Below are 19,610 nucleotides of genomic sequence, written 5' to 3'. Positions count from 1 at the left end.
TGCTCATCGTCTCATGAAGTCGGAGTCACGTAGGCTAAGATAATCCGTCAAGTCCTCTCCCAATAAAGACGTAACTTTGCATGAGTTAAATAATACAGCCATGAATGAGCGCATGTTGGAAATAAAAGCGCTGAATTGAATTCTCTCTCTGTTATCTATGCTCATCATGAGTCTCGTGAAGTCTCGTTTCATATTGCTGTTCACTCACCAGGTTGATGCTCAGGAAATGCTCCAGCACGGCCACCGCATGTAACTTTTAACAAGATTCACTTGTTTAAAACACCCCTAAATCATATTAACATTTACTATATAACCATTATTTCGCTAATAAACATCTAAATAAATACAACTCTATGGAAATTTATTATTTATTATCTCCGCGAGCGATCGCAGTTTGAGTATAGCTCTGTGTAAATGCATAGATAAACTGCGCTGTCAGCAGGCATTTCATAATCTAGAAGGACAAAAACATTATTAATAATTCTGATATAACATTCCAGTTGAGAAATGCAATAAAATACGATGTTTTGTTTGTTATATTCCAATATTCCAGAGAATATTATTCAGTGAATTAACATTATCCAGTGAATTATTCTTCACTCTTTAGCCTATTAAACATCTTATAAACCTACTAAAACTGTAGTTTAAAATGAAGTTGATATGACTCCTGTCCTTTATTTATTTTCTCCATTTGAAAACATTAGACATTCTACATTTATTTTGCTTATTGTTAATATTAGTGTTGCTTTATTTAAAGCTGATGCTTTAAATAAAATGTTTTTTATTGTTGTAATATAAAGATTAAATTTAACATGAAAGACTGCTAATTTTCAACACTTAAAAAAAAAAAAAAGATGACTGAAAAGAGGAAAAACCAAAGTGAAGTATGTTCTTACTTCACTCAGTCATTTATTTACTTTATAACAGTAAATAAATATCAGTTCTGCATATCGGTTATCGGGCACATAAACATGCAAATAATTGGTATCGGTATCGGTTATAAAAAATCAATATCGGTCGATCACTAGTTAAAATCCTTGCAATATTGCCTATGTTGCTTAAGCTTACATCATCTGAAAAATCAGCGTGATTATATTTATTATGATTTTTGTTGGCGATCCAAAATCAAGCAACAAGGTGAATTCATTATCCTGTATCATTATATTGGTGCATTTAAATGAAAATGATTACATTTGACATATTCTTGTGCTCATTCACCAAATAACAAGGTGGAAAACATTTTAACAAGACCTGTACAGCTTGATTATTAGTATATTTTTTCATACATACATAATTTTAGGCCTTTTCAGAGCATATAACTGTTGAGATATACTGAATCCTGTTGAAAGACTAAAATTAGTGATAACATTTTACAGTAAGGTTTGTTAACATTAGCTACCAAAGGCAATGAACAACATTTTTTACAGCTGTAAACAGCATTTAGGTCATTATTTTATTAATAAATGTGAGCCTGGAGCACAAAAGCAGTCTTAAGTCGCTGGGGTATATTTGTTTCTTTTATGTCAAAAATCATTAGGATATTAAGTGAAGATCATGTTCCATGAAGATATTTTGTAAATTTCCAACCGTAAATATATCAAAACTTAATTTAATTTTTGATTAGTGATATGCATTGCTAAGAACTTAATTTGAACAACTTTAAAGGTGATTTTCTCAATATTTAGATTTATTTGCACCCTCAGATTCCAGATTTTCAAATAGTTGTATCTCAACCAAATATTGTCCTATACTAACAAACCACACATCAATGGAAACCTTATTTATTCAGCTTTCAGATGATGTATAAATCTCAATTTTACAAAATTGACCGTTATGACTGGTTTTGTGGTCCAGGGTCACAAATGTCAGATTATGATACATTACAAACCTCTGGGAGAGAGGGGACTCTGTTTCTCGGTTTCTGCTTGCTGTTGGCCTGCTGCCGGAAGGTTGTTGTAGATCCGTTTGTAATGATTATAGACGGCAACTGCCAACACTTTCTTGGCGTATGACTGGCCAACAACGTATTTGTCGAGGTAGGCATAAATCTAAAGAGGTGGAGACAACAGAAGCCCACAACAGTGAGCAGATGTTTACTGCATTTCTAAGAACGGACGTCACAGGGTTAGCTTCGAGTAGTTTACTTGATCTAATTACACAAAGATGAACTGAAGTTAACGTAATAACATCTGGATGGTGTGATGGAATCTTACCTTTTTAGGAGCTGGAGGGGATTTCTGAGCTAATGCATATTTAACATGCTCCGAGCTCTCCGCTTCCTTATTCAAACCCTTCTTAGAGTCCGTCTCAGACAGAACCACGAAGAAATGATGGCACTTTTCACATTTCACAAACCGTGTGGAGGCTGTGTGGAGCAAATACAAGACAGTTGTTCAGGCAATGAAATAAAGTTATTAGCATTTGTAAATCTTGGAAAGCGAACATTTCTTTATGACATAGTTTGAGCAGTTGATATAGATCATATATCATACTGATTCTCCATTACGCTTGACTGATCGCACAGACTCTACTGGACGAGAGCTGAACTGGATGATAACATCACTGAATCATCAATGAACTGACTTTAGCTGAAAATTGATTCTGTTAATGTCTTCTTGCGTTATTGACAAACTATTTTCCTGTTTGACTCTGTAAAGCTGCTTTGACACAATCAGTATTATATAAAGCGCTATATGAATAAAGGTGACTTGACATTAGTTTTGCTTCAGGATCCAGATCTTACTTTGGGCATCACGTTTTGACACAAAACACAATATTGTACAAAAAATGTAACAAAATGCCCAGGTCAATGATGTGACATTTATTCTTTCTCCTACCTATTATTTATTAAAAGTTACATTTTATTTATGAATTGCATTTTTAATGACTTGAATACAGCTAATTTCTGAATTAACCTTTGTGCGACCTTTTGGACATTTTTGTCCTTTTCAGTTTAGTTTTTTTGATCATTTTGCCTGTGTTATTGCCAACTGCATAAATTTTGGCACAGGTGTGTATTTTTATTGGAACTTTACTATTTCACTTCCATTTCCTTTAAAGGCAGAGTAAGTGATTTTTCAATAAACATCTAGAACTTTTTTTTTGGTTTCACTTTTTAAACTTTTTTTACTTCAACAATAATCTGCCATGGGTCTTCTTTAAAATGAGACCAAACTTAACTCTGTGCTCCCAAGCTTCACATTTTTATGACAGTTTTTTGACATGGACATTTTTGACCACTATGGACCTATGTGTAACTTTTTTTAATTGACGCACAAGGGTTAAAGATGATTTATATATTTTTAATATTTTGTATTTTTCTGGAAAAAACGTTAAAAGTATCAGGATGATATAATTGTTCTGAAATCATAATGAAGGGGGAAAAAATAAATAGTATCTAATCTTTTGTAATTATTTTTTAGACAAAAAAAGATTTAAAATAACACATTTTAACAAAACTTCTTCACCGTTTATTAACATCTGACAAAAAAAAAAAAGTATGCCAAATCAAAGTCATGATCAACAAAATCATGAAATTTTTAAAAAAAAAAAAAAAAAAAGGAAAGAATAAATAACTAAATAAATAAAATTTTCCTTGAAAAAAAATATTGAAAAAAAAGTAATGTATACACTTTTTTTTAACTTTAAAAATATAAAAAAATAGCAAAGAAAATCTATTAAAAATAGCATAAACATTTTTCAAAACCATATAAAACCAACAAGAAAACAAACAAAACATATAAATATATATATATATATATATATATATTCTTTTCTTTTAAGAATTTGGCAAATGTGCTTTAAATTGGATTTTTCCTTTCTTTTAAAACCTTTTTCCTTTTTTTTTAATGGCACCATTGACAATTCTGTAAATTCCGTGAATGTTCTTGATTCCTCTAGTTATTATTAAAACCTAAGATAATGAACATTAAATACTGGTCAATGGAAAGAGAGATACTTACACACTAAAGTCTCCACGTGTGTACAAGGATCTCCACATTTCGGACATCTCAGTTGACTGCCACCTTTCCCTGAACCTCCAGCGCCTGACGCCCGCTTTCCACTCGCCTCACCCGCACCCTTCTGCAAAACAGCACCGTCAACAACGATCAATATCTTACACATTAAACAAGCATTCATGTAAATGCAACAAAAAGACTGAAATGCACCTTTCCGCCATCGCCGTCTCTGGGTGTGCTGTCTTTAGAGGAGAAACACACAGCTGTCTGTGAAAACGATCTCACGCGCACAAACGGAGGTCGATGAACTTCATCACACGCTGCTCTAGTGTGGCTGAAGAGCTGAACACGTGAACGGGAAAAACCTGCCAGAATATAATACCAAAACTAGTAAACCAGCTGAATTACATTTGATGGACTCACATTTCGGCCGGAAGCGAGGTTTAGAGTTAAAAACGTCTCAATGATGGATTTGTTTCTTACAAACATGCAGCTTTTCGCTTAACAAGACATTAATTGATGGACTGTGATGTTTTTATCAGCCGTTTGGACTCTCATTCTGACGGCACCCATTCACTGCAATGCATCCGTTGCTGAGACACTGATGCAATGCTACATTTCTCCAAATCTGATGAAGAAACAAACTCATCCTAATCTCGGATGGCCTGAGAGTGAGTACATTTTCAGCTAATTGTCATTTTTGGGTGAAGTACGCAAATGATTTTAGCAAATGGCTGCAATATAACAAAGAGTGAAAAATTTAAGGGGGTCTGAATACTTTCCGTACCCACTGTATATATTATTTCTGTAATAAGCACTCTTTTAATAGCATGTTTAAGTGCACTTCTTTTACTATTGTTTTACACAGCATGGCATGTGAATATGATAATTACAACACCATCAGAAGCCATTACTATACACTGTCCTGATCATAAAACCATAACAGTCGCGAAAACACATAAAAACTAAATCAATAAAAATGAGACCTTATTAATAAACACCACTAATACTGTGATCTATAAACATTGGGCTCAATGAATTTATGAAAGTGCATTATAATAATAAACACTGTCTGATAGTTTATGTTGTGTTGGCAGCTCTGTGGCCATTGTAGGAATGTTGCGACTCTCGAGCATGCCGTGATATTTAACATCCGGGAACTGAACAGTTGAGTTAGTATTTGATTCTTTTTTGGAAAACAAATAATAACATTCTTGGGAAATTTTAAGTACCATGAAGTAACGTCCCCAAACCATTGCACTAAGGATTTTTAAGACAAAAACTGGCCTTAAACAAGTAGGTTTTGGGAACAACAAGACCAGAACCTTCTGAGAAGCAAAAACTGTTATCTGGGCTGCTGATAGGAACCAAAGTCGAATGTAACGTTACTGTAACAGTTATTCAGCTTTTTAACTGAGTGTTGATAGTTCGCTCACCTTTATGCACTGACTTTACAATCACCCTCACTGCAGGTCTGCATGAACAGGACATATTTAAAACCAAATCTGATGGAAAAAATAATAAAATACATATTACATACACACGTACAGTATGTTACTACATACATACTGCCACTAAAAATAAATAAAGTTGGAAAGTGCTGTCAGATATAATTAGTAACTGTCATATATTATCTAAACTGAAAATAAAAAGCAAGAATACATGTATTAGCGTTATGAAATGCAGTAAGAGTGCAGCTACACATGCGCTACTGTCAATGATGGCAGACATGTTTAACTTACTGGAACTGAGTCCGAGTTTCCTCTGAAGCAGTTTTGTCTTCCAGTAAGCGGATCTAACAGCGGGGTCTGAGCGGAATGAAAGCTTGAAGCGGTTTCATGCCGGTGTCAGTGTCTGCTGCTCTCAGAAATGATGTTAGATGAAGTTTAGTGTTGATCAGTGTGATGTGATATAACCTCTGCTGTCATGAAGTGAGTCAGCGTGACGTACATGGCCAGATAGAGCTCTGTTTGTGTCACGTGACACCGAAGGGGCGGGGCCGTCGAGCGGCAAACTTTATTGGCTGTTTCCTGTCAGACATAAAGGGCGAATCCCAAACCAATGGCGCTGTCTCAAACTATACCTACCTCTTCCGGTTTGTCTGATTTGTCATTGTGTTTTCTGACTTGTTCATTTGTTTTCGAATGTGTCATTGTGTTTTCTGAATTGTTGTTGTGCTTTCTGAATTGTTATTTTGTTTTTTAGACTTGCATTTGCGTTTGTAATTTGTTATTTTGTTTTCAGAATTGTGATTTGCTTTGCACTTCTCGGCCACCGTACAAACGGCTATTTTGCGCCCTTGAAGGGCACTTCGGGAAGGGGGTCGCCTTTTGTAGGTACCTTAAAAGTGAACAACTGAATCCCTTCATGAAGGGCCCTTCCAGAAGTCCGTTAGCGAAGGGAGCATGCAGTCACTTCCCGGAAGTGATTTCCGTTTGTGATCATGTGAACTTCGGTTAGGAGATCTTGCGATGCTTTTTAATACAAACGTAAATAGAATAGGCTAATTAAATGGCCAAGGGAGTTCAAAACGCTACAGTAATTCCCGAGACAGTAATACCCTGCACCCTTCAAAGAACACACTTCAAGGGCTCTGCTCTTCGAAGGGAGTAGGGCATAGGGATGCTCACATCCGTTTGGAATTAGCCCAAAGTGGTTTGTGGCTAGGAAGGGATACAGCTACTGCCGGAAGTTAACAGTAAATTAATTTTTCTACCAATTAGATTGTGTTTTATTAACGTCTACACTTACCCCAACCCTAAACCTACCCCTTACAATAATGCAAATACAGTAATTATAGTTGTGACGCTATATTGATGTGCGCATGCCCAGTAGCCGCAGCTGTATCCCTTTCTAGCGGTTCCTTCAGGGGACGCGAATTACAAACAATCGTGATTGGTTCTTTGCTATCAGCGCAGAGAAAAGTAACAAGTGCAACGTGAGAGCACCGTTAACGTCAACAATAATTCTCGCCTACAGCAAACAACAATACTGACCAATGCATTCAATTGAAACAAGTACTGTGAGGAGTTAAAAAAAGGAGAATTGTTATTCAGAGCTTTAGACCGGGGGTTGAGCACGTGACTCTTCTTCTGGAGCTGTTTCCCGCCGCACGTGTTCTGCGGTTTTAATGTAATCAATATATTTCTTGATTTCCAATATTATTTGTTACTGTGATATTTTTTAATTATTTATATTAATATTTAATAGAAATAACAATATCAGTATTTAATATCAATTATATTTGAATTTATATATATATATATATATATATATATATAAAATAATCAGAAAATATTTCTTACAATAATGGGAAATAAATGATGAAAAAATAAAGTTATCATACAAAATGACAAAACATATTTTATTAAAATCATGCTTGCCATGCAACAAACAAATATAAATCATCAATAATCATTGCGTTCCCAAAACAAACAACAGTAAAAGGTCATATTTGTAACAAAAATATTATCTTTATCTATGGCTTGTAATCCAGTTATATTTTGTTGTGCTTGATTTTATGAGGTTATTAAACTTGATAAACTAAAAAAACTAAACTAAAAAAAAAAGAGTCTTTAATCACTGTCTTATTGTCAATAAAGATCACTTGGTTGTAATTCATAAAAGGTCAGAATGTGTGTAGTGTAACTTTAATAGCTTATTGCTCAGAATTTAGCAATGGATTACTCATAGTACAATTCAATTTCCAAACAATTAACACAGAGATTTAATAAATAGACTTTGCATTAGTCAGTCTGAATACTAGCATTAACGTGGGATTCCCTTCAAAAAGTGCAAGAAGATTTCATAATCTTCAGTTGTTTTTATGACAGTTATGCTAGTTACCGTTAACAGTTTGTCTATTGTGCTCCAGATGCTAACAGCAGCAGTAACTATGATATTCTAGTGAAAACTAAACATGATACATTTGCATAAGAGGTATTAGAGATACTTTTGATAAATGATGGCTTTCTCCTCTGTTCTTATGGCTTCAAATCATGAATAAATACTGTAAAATAATAACGCTAACTCAAGTGTTTGCAATTTTGGTTGTCTACCTTATATCAGTTTCTGTATACTCCAAACATATCAATGCACAGCTACATATGAGATGTAACAAAAATAAATGTTTCCCATGACTATATAAAATAACCTTTCACACTAACTGCATTTTCACATGGGTCCCTTTTCAAAACAGTAAAGGTTCGGTCGCATTAACTGTTGCTCAGCAAAGTTTCGCAGGCGAAATCCAGTCGTTTCAATCAAAATCTGCACAATAAACACAGTAATGCTACATGTGTTACATGACAGGAAGTGATGCGCACACAGAGAGGGTGATCAGTTGTGGAGTGTTTCTCTCATTTTGCTGGTGATCTTGTCTCGTAGCTCACAGTGTCGGATCAGATCTCTGACCTCCAGAGGCAGTGAACTGCTCCACACCGTCAGAACTGAATCCTCAGCTGGGACTATCACAAACACATTTGAAGGGCTCATATCATGCAGAAGCAAATGTTCCTTGTTCTTTTGAGATTCATGCAAAGAATGAGTGTCTTTACCACACAATTTGATACTAAAATTACAAGTGGACTTCAGAAAAAAAAAATATATAATTTAACTAAATTAATTCATAAAATAATTAGAATAATAAAAATGAAATAATAAAAAATAAAAAAAAGATGTTATAACTTCTGAAATTCAATCTATATGTATCTATAATGTTCTTACCTTGCGTTTTGATTTGGTCTTGTGGCATTCGTTGCCGTCTACCCAATACTAGAATAACATTCTTTCGGTTTAGTGTGTCTGCAAAAGAATATAAACAAAAATAAGCAATAAATATTTCTGTATGTAGTGAGTTAAAACAATTGTAACTCGATGTAATACAAACAAAATCCACAAAACTTTATATATATCCTTTGTGAAAAAGAAGTCCACTTTAGCATACTTAAAAAAATAAAAAAATAAATAAAAAAAATACTTTTTACAAAATAATATACTTAAAAAGAATAATTATGTGAATGTAATGTTTTCAGACACTTAATTGCATGTTAATTGCAATTAAATGAAAATGTATTATAGTGTAAATTTATATCAAATGTATGGAAGCCCGTTTCCGACACTGAATAAAAAAAATTAAAAAAGGTTATTGTGACTTCTTATCTCACAATTCTGATATAAACTCGCAATTCTGAGAAAATACGTCACAATTTCAAGATTTAAACTCGTAATTCTGAGAAAAAAGTCACAATTTCAAGATTTAAACTCATAATTCTGAGAAAAAAGTCACAATTTCAAGATTTAAACTCATAATTCTGAGAAAAAAGTCACAATTTCAAGATTTAAACTCATAATTCTGAGAAAAAAGTCACAATTTCAAGATGTAAACTCGTAATTCTGAGAAAAAAGTCACAATTTCAAGATTTAAACTCGTAATTCTGAGAAAAAGTCAAAATTGTGAGTTTATATCTTGCAGTTCTGACTTTATTTCTCAGAATTGCGAATTTATGTCTCACAATTATGACTTTATAACTTGCAATTGCGAGTTTATATCTCGCAATTCGGAGAAAAAAGTCAGAATTTCGAGAAAAAAAAAAAGAATTGTGAGATAAAAAGTCGCAATTACCTTTTTTATGTTTTATTCAGTGGCGGAAACGGGCTTCCATATAAATGCAATTAGCTGAACTTTAGAATGCTTTTTGACCCACAGTAGGACTTGTTTTTTTTTTTTAAATATAGCCATCTTAAACATACGTTATTGTCATTTCTATCGAAACAATTTAGTACATTTAAAATATTTTAAATGTAAAATTGAATATCACACTGCCGTTCAAATTATAATCAAGTATTTTACATGTGCTTAAGTATGTTAGTCAACACATCAACATAAGTGTACTTCTTCAAAGCACAACAGAGGATTATTAAAGCATAATTATTTAAAATGTACTGGTAAAAAGTAACATTTTTCATTTGACGAGTGTGTTAAGAAACATAGCCATGAACGTGTATAGTCATAGTCATGACATAGTCTTTTTTTTTTCAAGAGATGCCAAACTATTTACCAACTAATCCTAAGTAAGATCCTATTACATTTTTTGTGTAATTAGATTAAAGAGAGACAGGAAGCAGGAAGTGTACCTAACAGCACAGAACCCATGCAGCGTAAGGAGTGGCAGTGAGGGCTGATGGTCTGAAGTAACTGACAGCTGGAGACTTCCACCAACAGGATGTGTCCTGCTTTGGTCCCAATCCACAGAGTACCACTGTGCTGGACCAACAGAGCTTTAACAATTGCCAAAGATGGCACCATTTGTCTAGACTGGTCCTCACTCTGGGCTTTGGGCTTTTTGGTGGAACTTAATCTGTTGTGGACACATAAATCGAAACGGGTTTGGAAGTTAGGGTCAACATGTGGTCATCCGATACTTAGTATTGTCTGAAATGTGAAGATTCTCTGATTTCATAAAACATACAAAGTACAAAAAATTGAGGAACTGCTGCTTCCAAATTATTAAAATTGAATCTTGCCACAAATGTGACATTTCATACAGAATGTTCATTGTCATTTCAGTCAAACTCCCATAACAACTAAACTTCGGATGTGTTTCACATGATCAGTGTCACTGCATGTTGACATGAGGCAAATCCGAGACCTTTCATGAAGTCTGGTGGACATCCGACATAATCGGATGGTTATTTTCCGAACCAACAACATTTAAAGTTTTGTTTTAGCACAATGGTTGATTGACAGGCAAGTCAGCGGTCTTTGATTGATCTCCAGGACACACCAGATTAGTGTTAACACTACACATGTGTTTCTGACTTCAGATGTAGTGTGAGTGATCCTGCCACAAAACATTTTGGACACTACTTGTATTTAGTGCTGACAACTTGTGATCAGACAATCAGAAATGGATGTTAATAACGGGTGTAAATGGGTCAAAAGTGTTTGAGTGAGTTGTTCATGTGTGCCACTTCACCTGAGTAACTGTGCGCAGTCAATGAGGTTCACCATCCTCTCAGTCTTCTTATCCCAGACCTCCACAGTGTGGCCGCCCCTTTTGCTTACATACACATGTTTGTCCACCGCTAACCGTGATATACAAGGATCACTGCTGATTCGACCATGTTGCCTAAAAAAACAAATAAACATGCTTAAGAACTGAACATCACCAAGAAATTCTTTGTAAAAGGCTGTTTAACAGACATGCAAACCACATTTTTATGTGACGTTTAAGCAAATCCAGAATTATCCATCCTGATCTTACTAATCTTGTCTTCTGCCTTTGACATGGTGAATCACCAGAATCTCCAGTCTACTCTCTCTGATCTGGACATCACTGAACATCGCATTCCTGAGTATTACTTCATGGGCAAATTACAATCAGCAAACCACTGGGGGTGCCTCAGGGTTCTGTGTTTGGCCCCTTACTATTCTTAATTTATACAATCTCACTAGGCCCAATCATAAAGGACATGGCTTTTCTAATCTGTGCAGATGATAATCAGCTCTATCTGTCCTTTATATCTGAGCTAATCAGGCTGGATGACTCCACAATATGAACATGCATCTCTTCCTGCCTCTCAGAATTGACGCTAGAATGCTTATTTTAGTGCCAAGTACACTACATGATTGATCACAAGTATGTAGACACCCACTTCGAATTGTCAAGTATAGCTATTTCAGATAGACACATTACTAGTATGTACATAAAATCAAGCATATGACCATGCAATCACATTAGACAAACATTTTGAGAAGAATGGTGAATGGTGCTTTTCTGTTGTGACATGTGTCCATAGGGCTGGACGATATGGCCAAAATTGATATCACGAGCACATATTGGACCGGTATTTTTGGTGTCCACATACCTTTGGCAATGTAGTGTACGGTATACATCAGGGTCAGATATTCCCTTTTGCATTAAGGGGCAACATTTGAATTGATTTCCAGAAACTTTTTATTTTTGTAAGGGCAATTTTTATATTCACTCTATTAAATGTATCTGTACTGTATTTTATGTTAAATAATTAAACGTAACCAATTACTTTATTCAATCAGAGTACTAAAGTGTTACCAATAAAATTTGTATTAAAAAAAATAAAAAATCTGACATGGCATTTGTTTATTTACACAGATTACTTTTGCATAATGTATCAAAATATGACAAAAATCATTAAAAGTCGATTATTGCTCTTGATATTGTTTTAATGATTATTAATGTTGATTAATTAAATACAAAATTGTTTTTGTGTGTGGGGAAACAGCACATCATAGTTTGGCTACACAGACACAATCAATGAAGCTGTATCTGTACTTTTGGTTTATGATGAGACAATTCAGAAGAGTTTAGTCTTTGCAACTTTACAGATCTTCTTTATGCACCAAGAGCTTGTAACACTTCAACGAAAATGGAAAAATTGAAATCGCATCATATGACCCTTTTAAGTTAGTGAACAAAACTTTTCCATTTTCAGTGGATTTATTCATTACTGGTGACTAATCTAAACACCACTATTTGGCCATTGCATTCATAAGTTCAACAGAAATGTATGTTGGTTATAATGTTCAATGCCGCAAAGAACATGTAAAAAGAAATTGCGAGCAGATCTAAATGTAATGCTGCACTCAACACTTTCCATTCATTTTCACATTTCACTTACATCTCGAAAGTTTAATAGTGTTAACATTTGTGTTAAGCATTCTAAGCAACAAGGCTGAGAGGCAGGAAGAGATATGTGTTAATTTTGTGGAGTCATCCTGATGAATCCACAATATAAGCTCAGGTCTGAAGGACAGGTAGAGCTGATTTTTGCACAGATAAGAAAAGCCATGTCCTTTGAGACTGTATAACTAAGGATAGTATGGGGCCAAACATAGAACCCTGAGGCACCCCCAGTATATTTAATTGCGCAGGGGCATTTTTTGCCCCCGATCTTGAATTTGTCAAGATAAGACCCCTGTTAATTTTATGACCCTGTATAGAGTATATTTATCTTTAGCAGAAAAAGTAAGTTAAAAATTAAGCTGTTTTCCACAAGAATACCTGAACCTAATGGTCATTTGTTTTACACTGACAGATGTAGTTATGCTTGTCTTTAGCAGGGTTAGCATTACTCACGGGAACAGCTGTTTGGGTTTGGTGTCTATGCTTCTATTGATGTCATATCCCACTGTGAGCGAGATCACCCTGCTGCCACAGGCCGCCCACAGTCCTCTGCACTCCTGAGGGTGACTGGACGGACCGAGACACATCAGAGGAGTGTTCACAGCACCAACCTGCAGCGTTTTCACTGGACCACCATTCTTCACCTACAGTCATAAAACATCAGATATGTCAGGCGTCTGACATAGCTTGCAGCATGCTAGAACTACAGTTAAAAAGTTTGGGGTGGGTAAGATTTGAACGAAGTCTCTTATGATCACCTAGGCTGTATTTATTTGATCAAAAATACAGTAAAATGGTTATATTATTATAATGTTCAAAAGAACAGCATTTATTTGAAATAGCAAAAATAAAATAGAAACAGAAGTCTTTATAAATTTACTGTCACTTACAATCAGTTGAATGCATCCTTTTTAAATAAAAAATATTAATTTCTTTCCAAAACAATCTTACTGATCCCAAATTTTTGAACGGTAGTGTATGCAATCAATTATAGTGCTAAACAATTATAGTTCAGAATTCATTGTCAATTAAAAAAAGCATTCTCAGATGATTCTCCAGTAAATCTTGGACTATTTCAAAGTTCAATAGTATTATACTGTGCATATCGAAATAATTATTAAAATTATAAATAATGATTAAAAAAGCTATACCTTCAAGGCTGAATCTTCATAAATGACCAATGATCCATCTGCTGTCCCGACCAAAAGGTAATTCTTTAAGTATCTGAAAAATTGAAACATCATTCTCTCATCTAAACGTAGATCATCCAAGAAGCCATTCCACTTTTTATTCAAAAAATTTAGATGTAATCACCTGTGGTGAAGGTCAGTGTGAAAGTAGAGTGATGTCACAGAGTCCTTCACACTCTTCAGACAGTGCAGAACCTCTGCTTTTATTGTGTCCATGATGAAGAGTGAACCTGACTGTGTACCAGCGACTAACCAGTCACTGCATGACCCCGGAGCTCTGATGATCACCATGCAGAGGACTGGACTGCTGTCAATCTCCTAAAAGAGGGCGGAAACACTGTTAACTGGACTGTTAAATATACAGCAGTCAACGAGTTAACTCTTCAAGGATTGTGGGTGAACTGGTTGGCATGTAACTGAAAACTATTATATGCTGAACATTGAAATGAGGATCATATAATCATATTTGTTTAGATGAAATAGCATTTAACAAGAAAACAGTGTATATACAGTAAAATTCATACCTGGCTCAAGCTTCCCCCTGTCTCCAGATCCAGTGATGTCACACAGCCTAATTTCTGGCTGCAACTGCCACCTCCAATCCACACACAGGTATTTTTACCTCCGTCTGCACCTCCGCTGGCACCGGAGACAGTGAAACACTCGCCAGGCAAACTCATCGATGTCAGCTCTCGCATCAGACAAAGCATCTCTACAGAATTCAGACGATCAAACACCTAGAACATACACAGATATATTTATTTACTCAAATGTTTTCACAGAAGTTCAGAAGTGATTCTTTCTAAGATGTAATAAGTTTATAAGAATCAGTTACAATCAGTTGTAATCAGTCTAACCTGAGCAGACAGAATTAAATTGATACTTGTAATTAATATAATAACATACTATAATATTAAACAATATATACCAAAAGTGACAGTAATAATATATATATTTCAAATAAATGCTTTCCTTTTGAACTTTCTATTCATCAGAATCCTGGAAAAAAAGTATCACCTGCTTCCTCAAAAAAATATTAAGGTTTTCAACTGTGATAATAATCAGAAATGTTTCTTAAAGCAGCAAATCAGTATATTAGAATGATTTCTGAAAGATCATCTGACACTGAAGACTGGAGTAATGATGCTGAAAATTCAGCACTGCATCACAGGAATAAATTATATTTTTTAAATATATTAAAATATAAAATGTTTCTTTTAAATATTTTTTTCCAATTTTACTAATTATATATACAGTATGTTTGATTAAATAAACAAAGCCTTGGTGAACATAAGAGACTTCTTTGAAAAAAAAAAAAAATCTTACAGACCCCAAACTTTTGAATGGTACAGTAGTGTATGTATAAACATTAGTGCTGTCAATCGATATAAAAAAATAATTTAAAAAAACTAATTAATCACACATTTCTTTCTGAAATTGCGATTAATCCCACCTAACATTAAAGTTTTTAAAAATACTTTTACATTGCAATAATTTCACATTCAATCTTCAAATTAATGTACAAACAACATAAAGACAGTATATTTTTAATATTTGTATAATGGCATCTTTTTTATGACTGAAGGCAAGTATCCCTGATACAAATACTGATGTCTCTATGAAATAGTTTTTTTTCCTAATATTTAACCATTGACTATAGCCATTCAACATTACAGCATAATTGAGAGCTATCAATTTGAACATTTATTAGACTACTTAAAATAACTTCTAATTTATGTGAACTTTAAACAATCTTCACATAAACCCATTATAATAAATATCATATTTAGCTACATGTGCCCTTCAGCAAGTAGGAAATATACAGAAATTGAAATTGAAGTTATCAAACACTAAATTATAAATTAAATATAGATGAATCCTCTTTTTTCTTTTGTTGTTTGATAAACAGACATCACAGCAGCTGGTTATTAGTTTTTTTGGCTGCTATTACTTTAAGAGCTGCTGCTGCTGAACATGACGCAGATCTGACATGCATCTCTTTACCTTTTCTGACCCACCTCAGCTCTTAAAGTCTCTACTGATGAGTTGACGAGTTGAATCGGGTGTGTTAGATGAGGGAGACAGTGCTGCTGCTCCAGGACAGTTTGAAAACCACTGCATTTCAGAGACATGTCCTTAAATGTAACTCATATATAACAAATACTTACATGCACGCAGTTTTAAGGCAGCTTTAATTGCTTTTTTGGTAACTTCATGACTTAACTGATGACATAACCACAACACTGCATGTTCGTCGTTTCTTTCGCGCTTTGATATGAAATGATACAGGCTACAGCGCGTGCCGCCGCATTTGTGCGTGCAATAGAACGAGCACGCGGTATGAGCGCAGTTGCTTTTCCACGCTCGTTTGACTCGCGCCTGGTGCTGAGGTGAAGTTGGAACGCGTGACTGAAAAGTAGGGATGTGCAAAAAATCGAATGCGATTTTCATGCGCATCTCGTCAGTAAAACCGCTTCTGTGATTAGTAGTAAATCTCCAGCATGTGCTTTCAGATGGAGCGGCATTTACTACACAGAGCCGTAGTTCACTGACAAGCTACGCAAAATCGCGTTCATAATCGGCAATGAATCGCCTGCGATTTTGCGTAGCTTGTCAGTGAACTACGGCTCTGTGTAGTAAATGCCGCTCCGTCTGAAAGCACGTGCTGGAGATTTACTACTAATCTCTCCCGTTTTATGTGGTCATAAAGACGTTCTGTGTCTAAATAAATGCAATTCTTGTCAAGAAAAAAAAAAAGAGACAGAAGCAGCAGTAGTGAGTGAGGTGGCCAAACCTAGCTCCGCCCCTGCATTAATTGCGCTAATTTTGACAGCACTAATAAACATCAAAATAAACAAAAGAAGCATGTTACCTGGTAGTTTACCCTGCACAGCCACCTCATCAAACTCACTGGGAAACTTCATTCCATCAGATATCCGCTCGCCGTAGGTCAAAAGGTCATACAGCAGCAGACCAAACGAATATACATCTGCCTGGACGTTATAGATGACATTACCTCGGGCGACCTCCGGGGCTCTAAAACCTGTGTGTGGAAGACACAATATTAAAATATATTAAGTAAACATCCTCTGTTTCACAGAGGATTATGGGAAACTTAGAGGTACCTGGTGTTCCTTCTGAGCTGCGGACGCCCATACTGCAGCAGTACTGCGCTATGCCAAAGTCTGTGATTTTAGCGATGACCTCAGCATCCGTCTTCAGGTTAAACAACAGAACGTTGTGCGGCTTCAGATCTCGGTAGATAATCATAGAAGAGTGCAAATATCTGCTTGAATACAAAACATGTTGTAGATGCTGTCCTAAAGCTTAAACCTGTATTGAACCCAGCATGTTTATTTAAATGTGATTTCTTTAAAGCTTTTGTGTATTGTGTAGCTAGCGTACACACCTGAGACCATCCGCCACATGCAGTGCTATCCTGTGCTGTAGTTTGCGGCTGAGACTGCTATTTTCACGCTCAAAAAGCGAGTCCAGAGAGCCATATGGGGCGAGTTCCATCACAAGAATGTGTGGGTTACAACCGGCAGCCAAAAGCCCCACCAGACTGGGGTGACACAGTCTGCCAAGAACCGCCAGTTCCTGGAGACAAAGAATTTTAAGGCAAATACACCAATCATGTACTAACGCTGGTACTTGGACACCACTTGCTCATGTCCTAACCAAGTGAAAGACTTGCCGGGGTTCTTTTTCTATTGCATAACTCACCTGTCGTACCAGCCGATGAACATAAAGTGTAGATGCATGTTTATTGAAAATCTTAACAGCAACTTCCTCATTGTTGTACACAGCTTTATATACGGAGCCAAAGCCTCCATCTCCTTCAGTAAAAAAAATACTGTTAGTTTATACTTGCATTACTTTGTTGACATTTACTGTCAGTAACATATGTGAGATAAGATGTAATAATTTATTAATGTACTAACCCAACATATACTCCATCGAGAGCTCCATCTCCAGTTGCTCTGGATCCAGTATGATGCTGGATGGCTGGTCACACAGTACCAGGTCTGGAGAGATCTGAGAGATGGGCAGAGTACAGCTGGGGTCCTCTGGGTTCACCAGCAAACCATCTTACAGACAAGCAACCAGTCAGTACACTACAGGTTTTGCACCATTTTTATACACCAGGTTATCAAGAAAGGAGTTATATTTCTGAATGTGAACAGAATGGATAGAGACCTGCATTGATTTTGGAGAGAAGTTCTTCCAGCAGCATCTTTTGGCAGTTTTTTCCATCACTGAAGCTGTACAGAGCCCATTTCTTAAGCAGTGTCTCTCCGGTGCCATGGACATCAGTGGCGAGGAGGCCTGGAAACCATTCCTCCAGCAGAGAGTCAATGTGATCCACCACCTGCCCAAACAACACACAACCTACACACAGGACAGGCAATGTTATCAACACGATGTCATCAACACAATGCCATCAAAAAGAACATCATAACCACCACATCATCTTCAACAAAGCATTATCATCACAATCACATCACCACCACCAGGACATCACACTGCCAGTATAACAATCATCTGTCCATCACCACAATCATCATTACTATCATCAATTCAAATGTATCACAATCATCACCACCACAATCATCATTACTATCACTGAATCACTATCACCATCACATCACAACATCATCATCATCATCATCACAAACACTATCAAAATCACCACAACCACAATCATCATTACTATCAATGAATCAAATGCATCACTAACCACCATCACTATCACTATCATAACACAACAATCATCATCACCACAATCATCATTAATATCACTGAATCAAATGAATCACTATTGTCATCACTACCACCATCACATCACATTAATCATCATCACTGACACTATCACAATCATCACCGCCACAATCATCATTACTATCACTGAATCAAATGCATCACTATCACCATCACTATCATCATCATAATCATCACATCACAATATCAACATCACCAACACTATCACAATCATCATAACTATCATTGAATCAAATGCATCACTATCACCATCACTATCATAATCATCACATCACATTATCAACATCACCAACACTATCACAATCATCATTACTATCACTGAATCAAATGCATCACTATCACCATCATAATCATCACATCACAATCATCATTACTATCACTGAATCAAATGCATCACTATCATCATCATAATCATCACATCACATTATCAATATCACCAACACTAATCACAGTCACAATCATCATTACTATAACTGAATCAAATGCATCACTATCACCATCACTATCATCATCATAATCATCACACCACATTATCAACATCACCAACACTATTCACAATTACAATCATCATTACTATAACTGAATCAAATGCATCACTATCACCATCACTGTCATCATCATAATCATCACATCACATTATCAACATCAACACTATTACAATCACAATCATCATTACCAGAGGATAATCATCACATCACATTATCAATATCACCAACACTAATCACAGTCACAATCATCATTACTATAACTGAATCAAATGCATCACTATCACCATCACTATCATCATCATAATCATCACACCACATTATCAACATCACCAACACTATTCACAATTACAATCATCATTAAACTGACTGAATCAAATGCATCACTATCACCATCACTGTCATCATCATAATCATCACACCACATTATCAACATCAACACTATTACAATCACAATCATCATTACCAGAGGCGTGCCCCCTCAGATTTTTGAGCCAAGTGGATTTTGAATGCAGCTTCCAAAAGACA

The 19,610-nt window shown here is 35.5% G+C and overlaps 2 protein-coding genes across 2 annotated transcripts in view; both read right to left on the bottom strand.

The window, feature by feature from the left end:
* Nucleotides 1-5,921, bottom strand: part of LOC107723973 (ATP-dependent Clp protease ATP-binding subunit clpX-like, mitochondrial) — a 19,251-nt gene extending 13,330 nt beyond the window's left edge. Inside the window, exons 1-6 of the mRNA XM_016532708.1 lie at nt 5,702-5,921; nt 5,396-5,464; nt 4,170-4,324; nt 3,963-4,083; nt 2,214-2,365; nt 1,889-2,048 (exon numbers count right to left, since the gene is read on the bottom strand). Of these exons, the coding sequence (XP_016388194.1) occupies nt 1,889-2,048; nt 2,214-2,365; nt 3,963-4,083; nt 4,170-4,324; nt 5,396-5,450 (643 nt within the window). The 5' untranslated portion in view covers nt 5,451-5,464; nt 5,702-5,921. The remainder of the gene's footprint in view (nt 1-1,888; nt 2,049-2,213; nt 2,366-3,962; nt 4,084-4,169; nt 4,325-5,395; nt 5,465-5,701) is intronic.
* Nucleotides 5,922-7,573: 1,652 nt separating this feature from the next.
* The window catches only part of LOC107723953 (leucine-rich repeat serine/threonine-protein kinase 2-like), a 60,681-nt gene continuing 48,644 nt past the window's right edge, over nt 7,574-19,610 (bottom strand). The window contains exons 37-51 of the mRNA XM_016532684.1: nt 18,016-18,207; nt 17,760-17,906; nt 17,542-17,654; nt 17,225-17,415; nt 16,941-17,101; nt 16,688-16,858; nt 16,151-16,224; nt 14,340-14,552; nt 13,940-14,133; nt 13,777-13,849; nt 13,079-13,269; nt 10,937-11,089; nt 10,095-10,318; nt 8,685-8,762; nt 7,574-8,425 (exon numbers count right to left, since the gene is read on the bottom strand). Coding sequence (XP_016388170.1) covers nt 8,298-8,425; nt 8,685-8,762; nt 10,095-10,318; nt 10,937-11,089; nt 13,079-13,269; nt 13,777-13,849; nt 13,940-14,133; nt 14,340-14,552; nt 16,151-16,224; nt 16,688-16,858; nt 16,941-17,101; nt 17,225-17,415; nt 17,542-17,654; nt 17,760-17,906; nt 18,016-18,207 — 2,303 coding nt within the window. The 3' untranslated portion in view covers nt 7,574-8,297. The remainder of the gene's footprint in view (nt 8,426-8,684; nt 8,763-10,094; nt 10,319-10,936; nt 11,090-13,078; nt 13,270-13,776; nt 13,850-13,939; nt 14,134-14,339; nt 14,553-16,150; nt 16,225-16,687; nt 16,859-16,940; nt 17,102-17,224; nt 17,416-17,541; nt 17,655-17,759; nt 17,907-18,015; nt 18,208-19,610) is intronic.

The sequence above is a fragment of the Sinocyclocheilus rhinocerous genome, unplaced genomic scaffold, assembly GCF_001515625.1.
Source record: "Sinocyclocheilus rhinocerous isolate Xijiao unplaced genomic scaffold, SAMN03320098_v1.1 scaffold63, whole genome shotgun sequence".
NCBI classification, from domain to species: Eukaryota; Metazoa; Chordata; class Actinopteri; order Cypriniformes; family Cyprinidae; genus Sinocyclocheilus; species Sinocyclocheilus rhinocerous.
The sequence above is the reverse complement of the archived record's forward strand: the minus strand, read 5'-3'. Positions and strand labels throughout refer to the sequence as shown.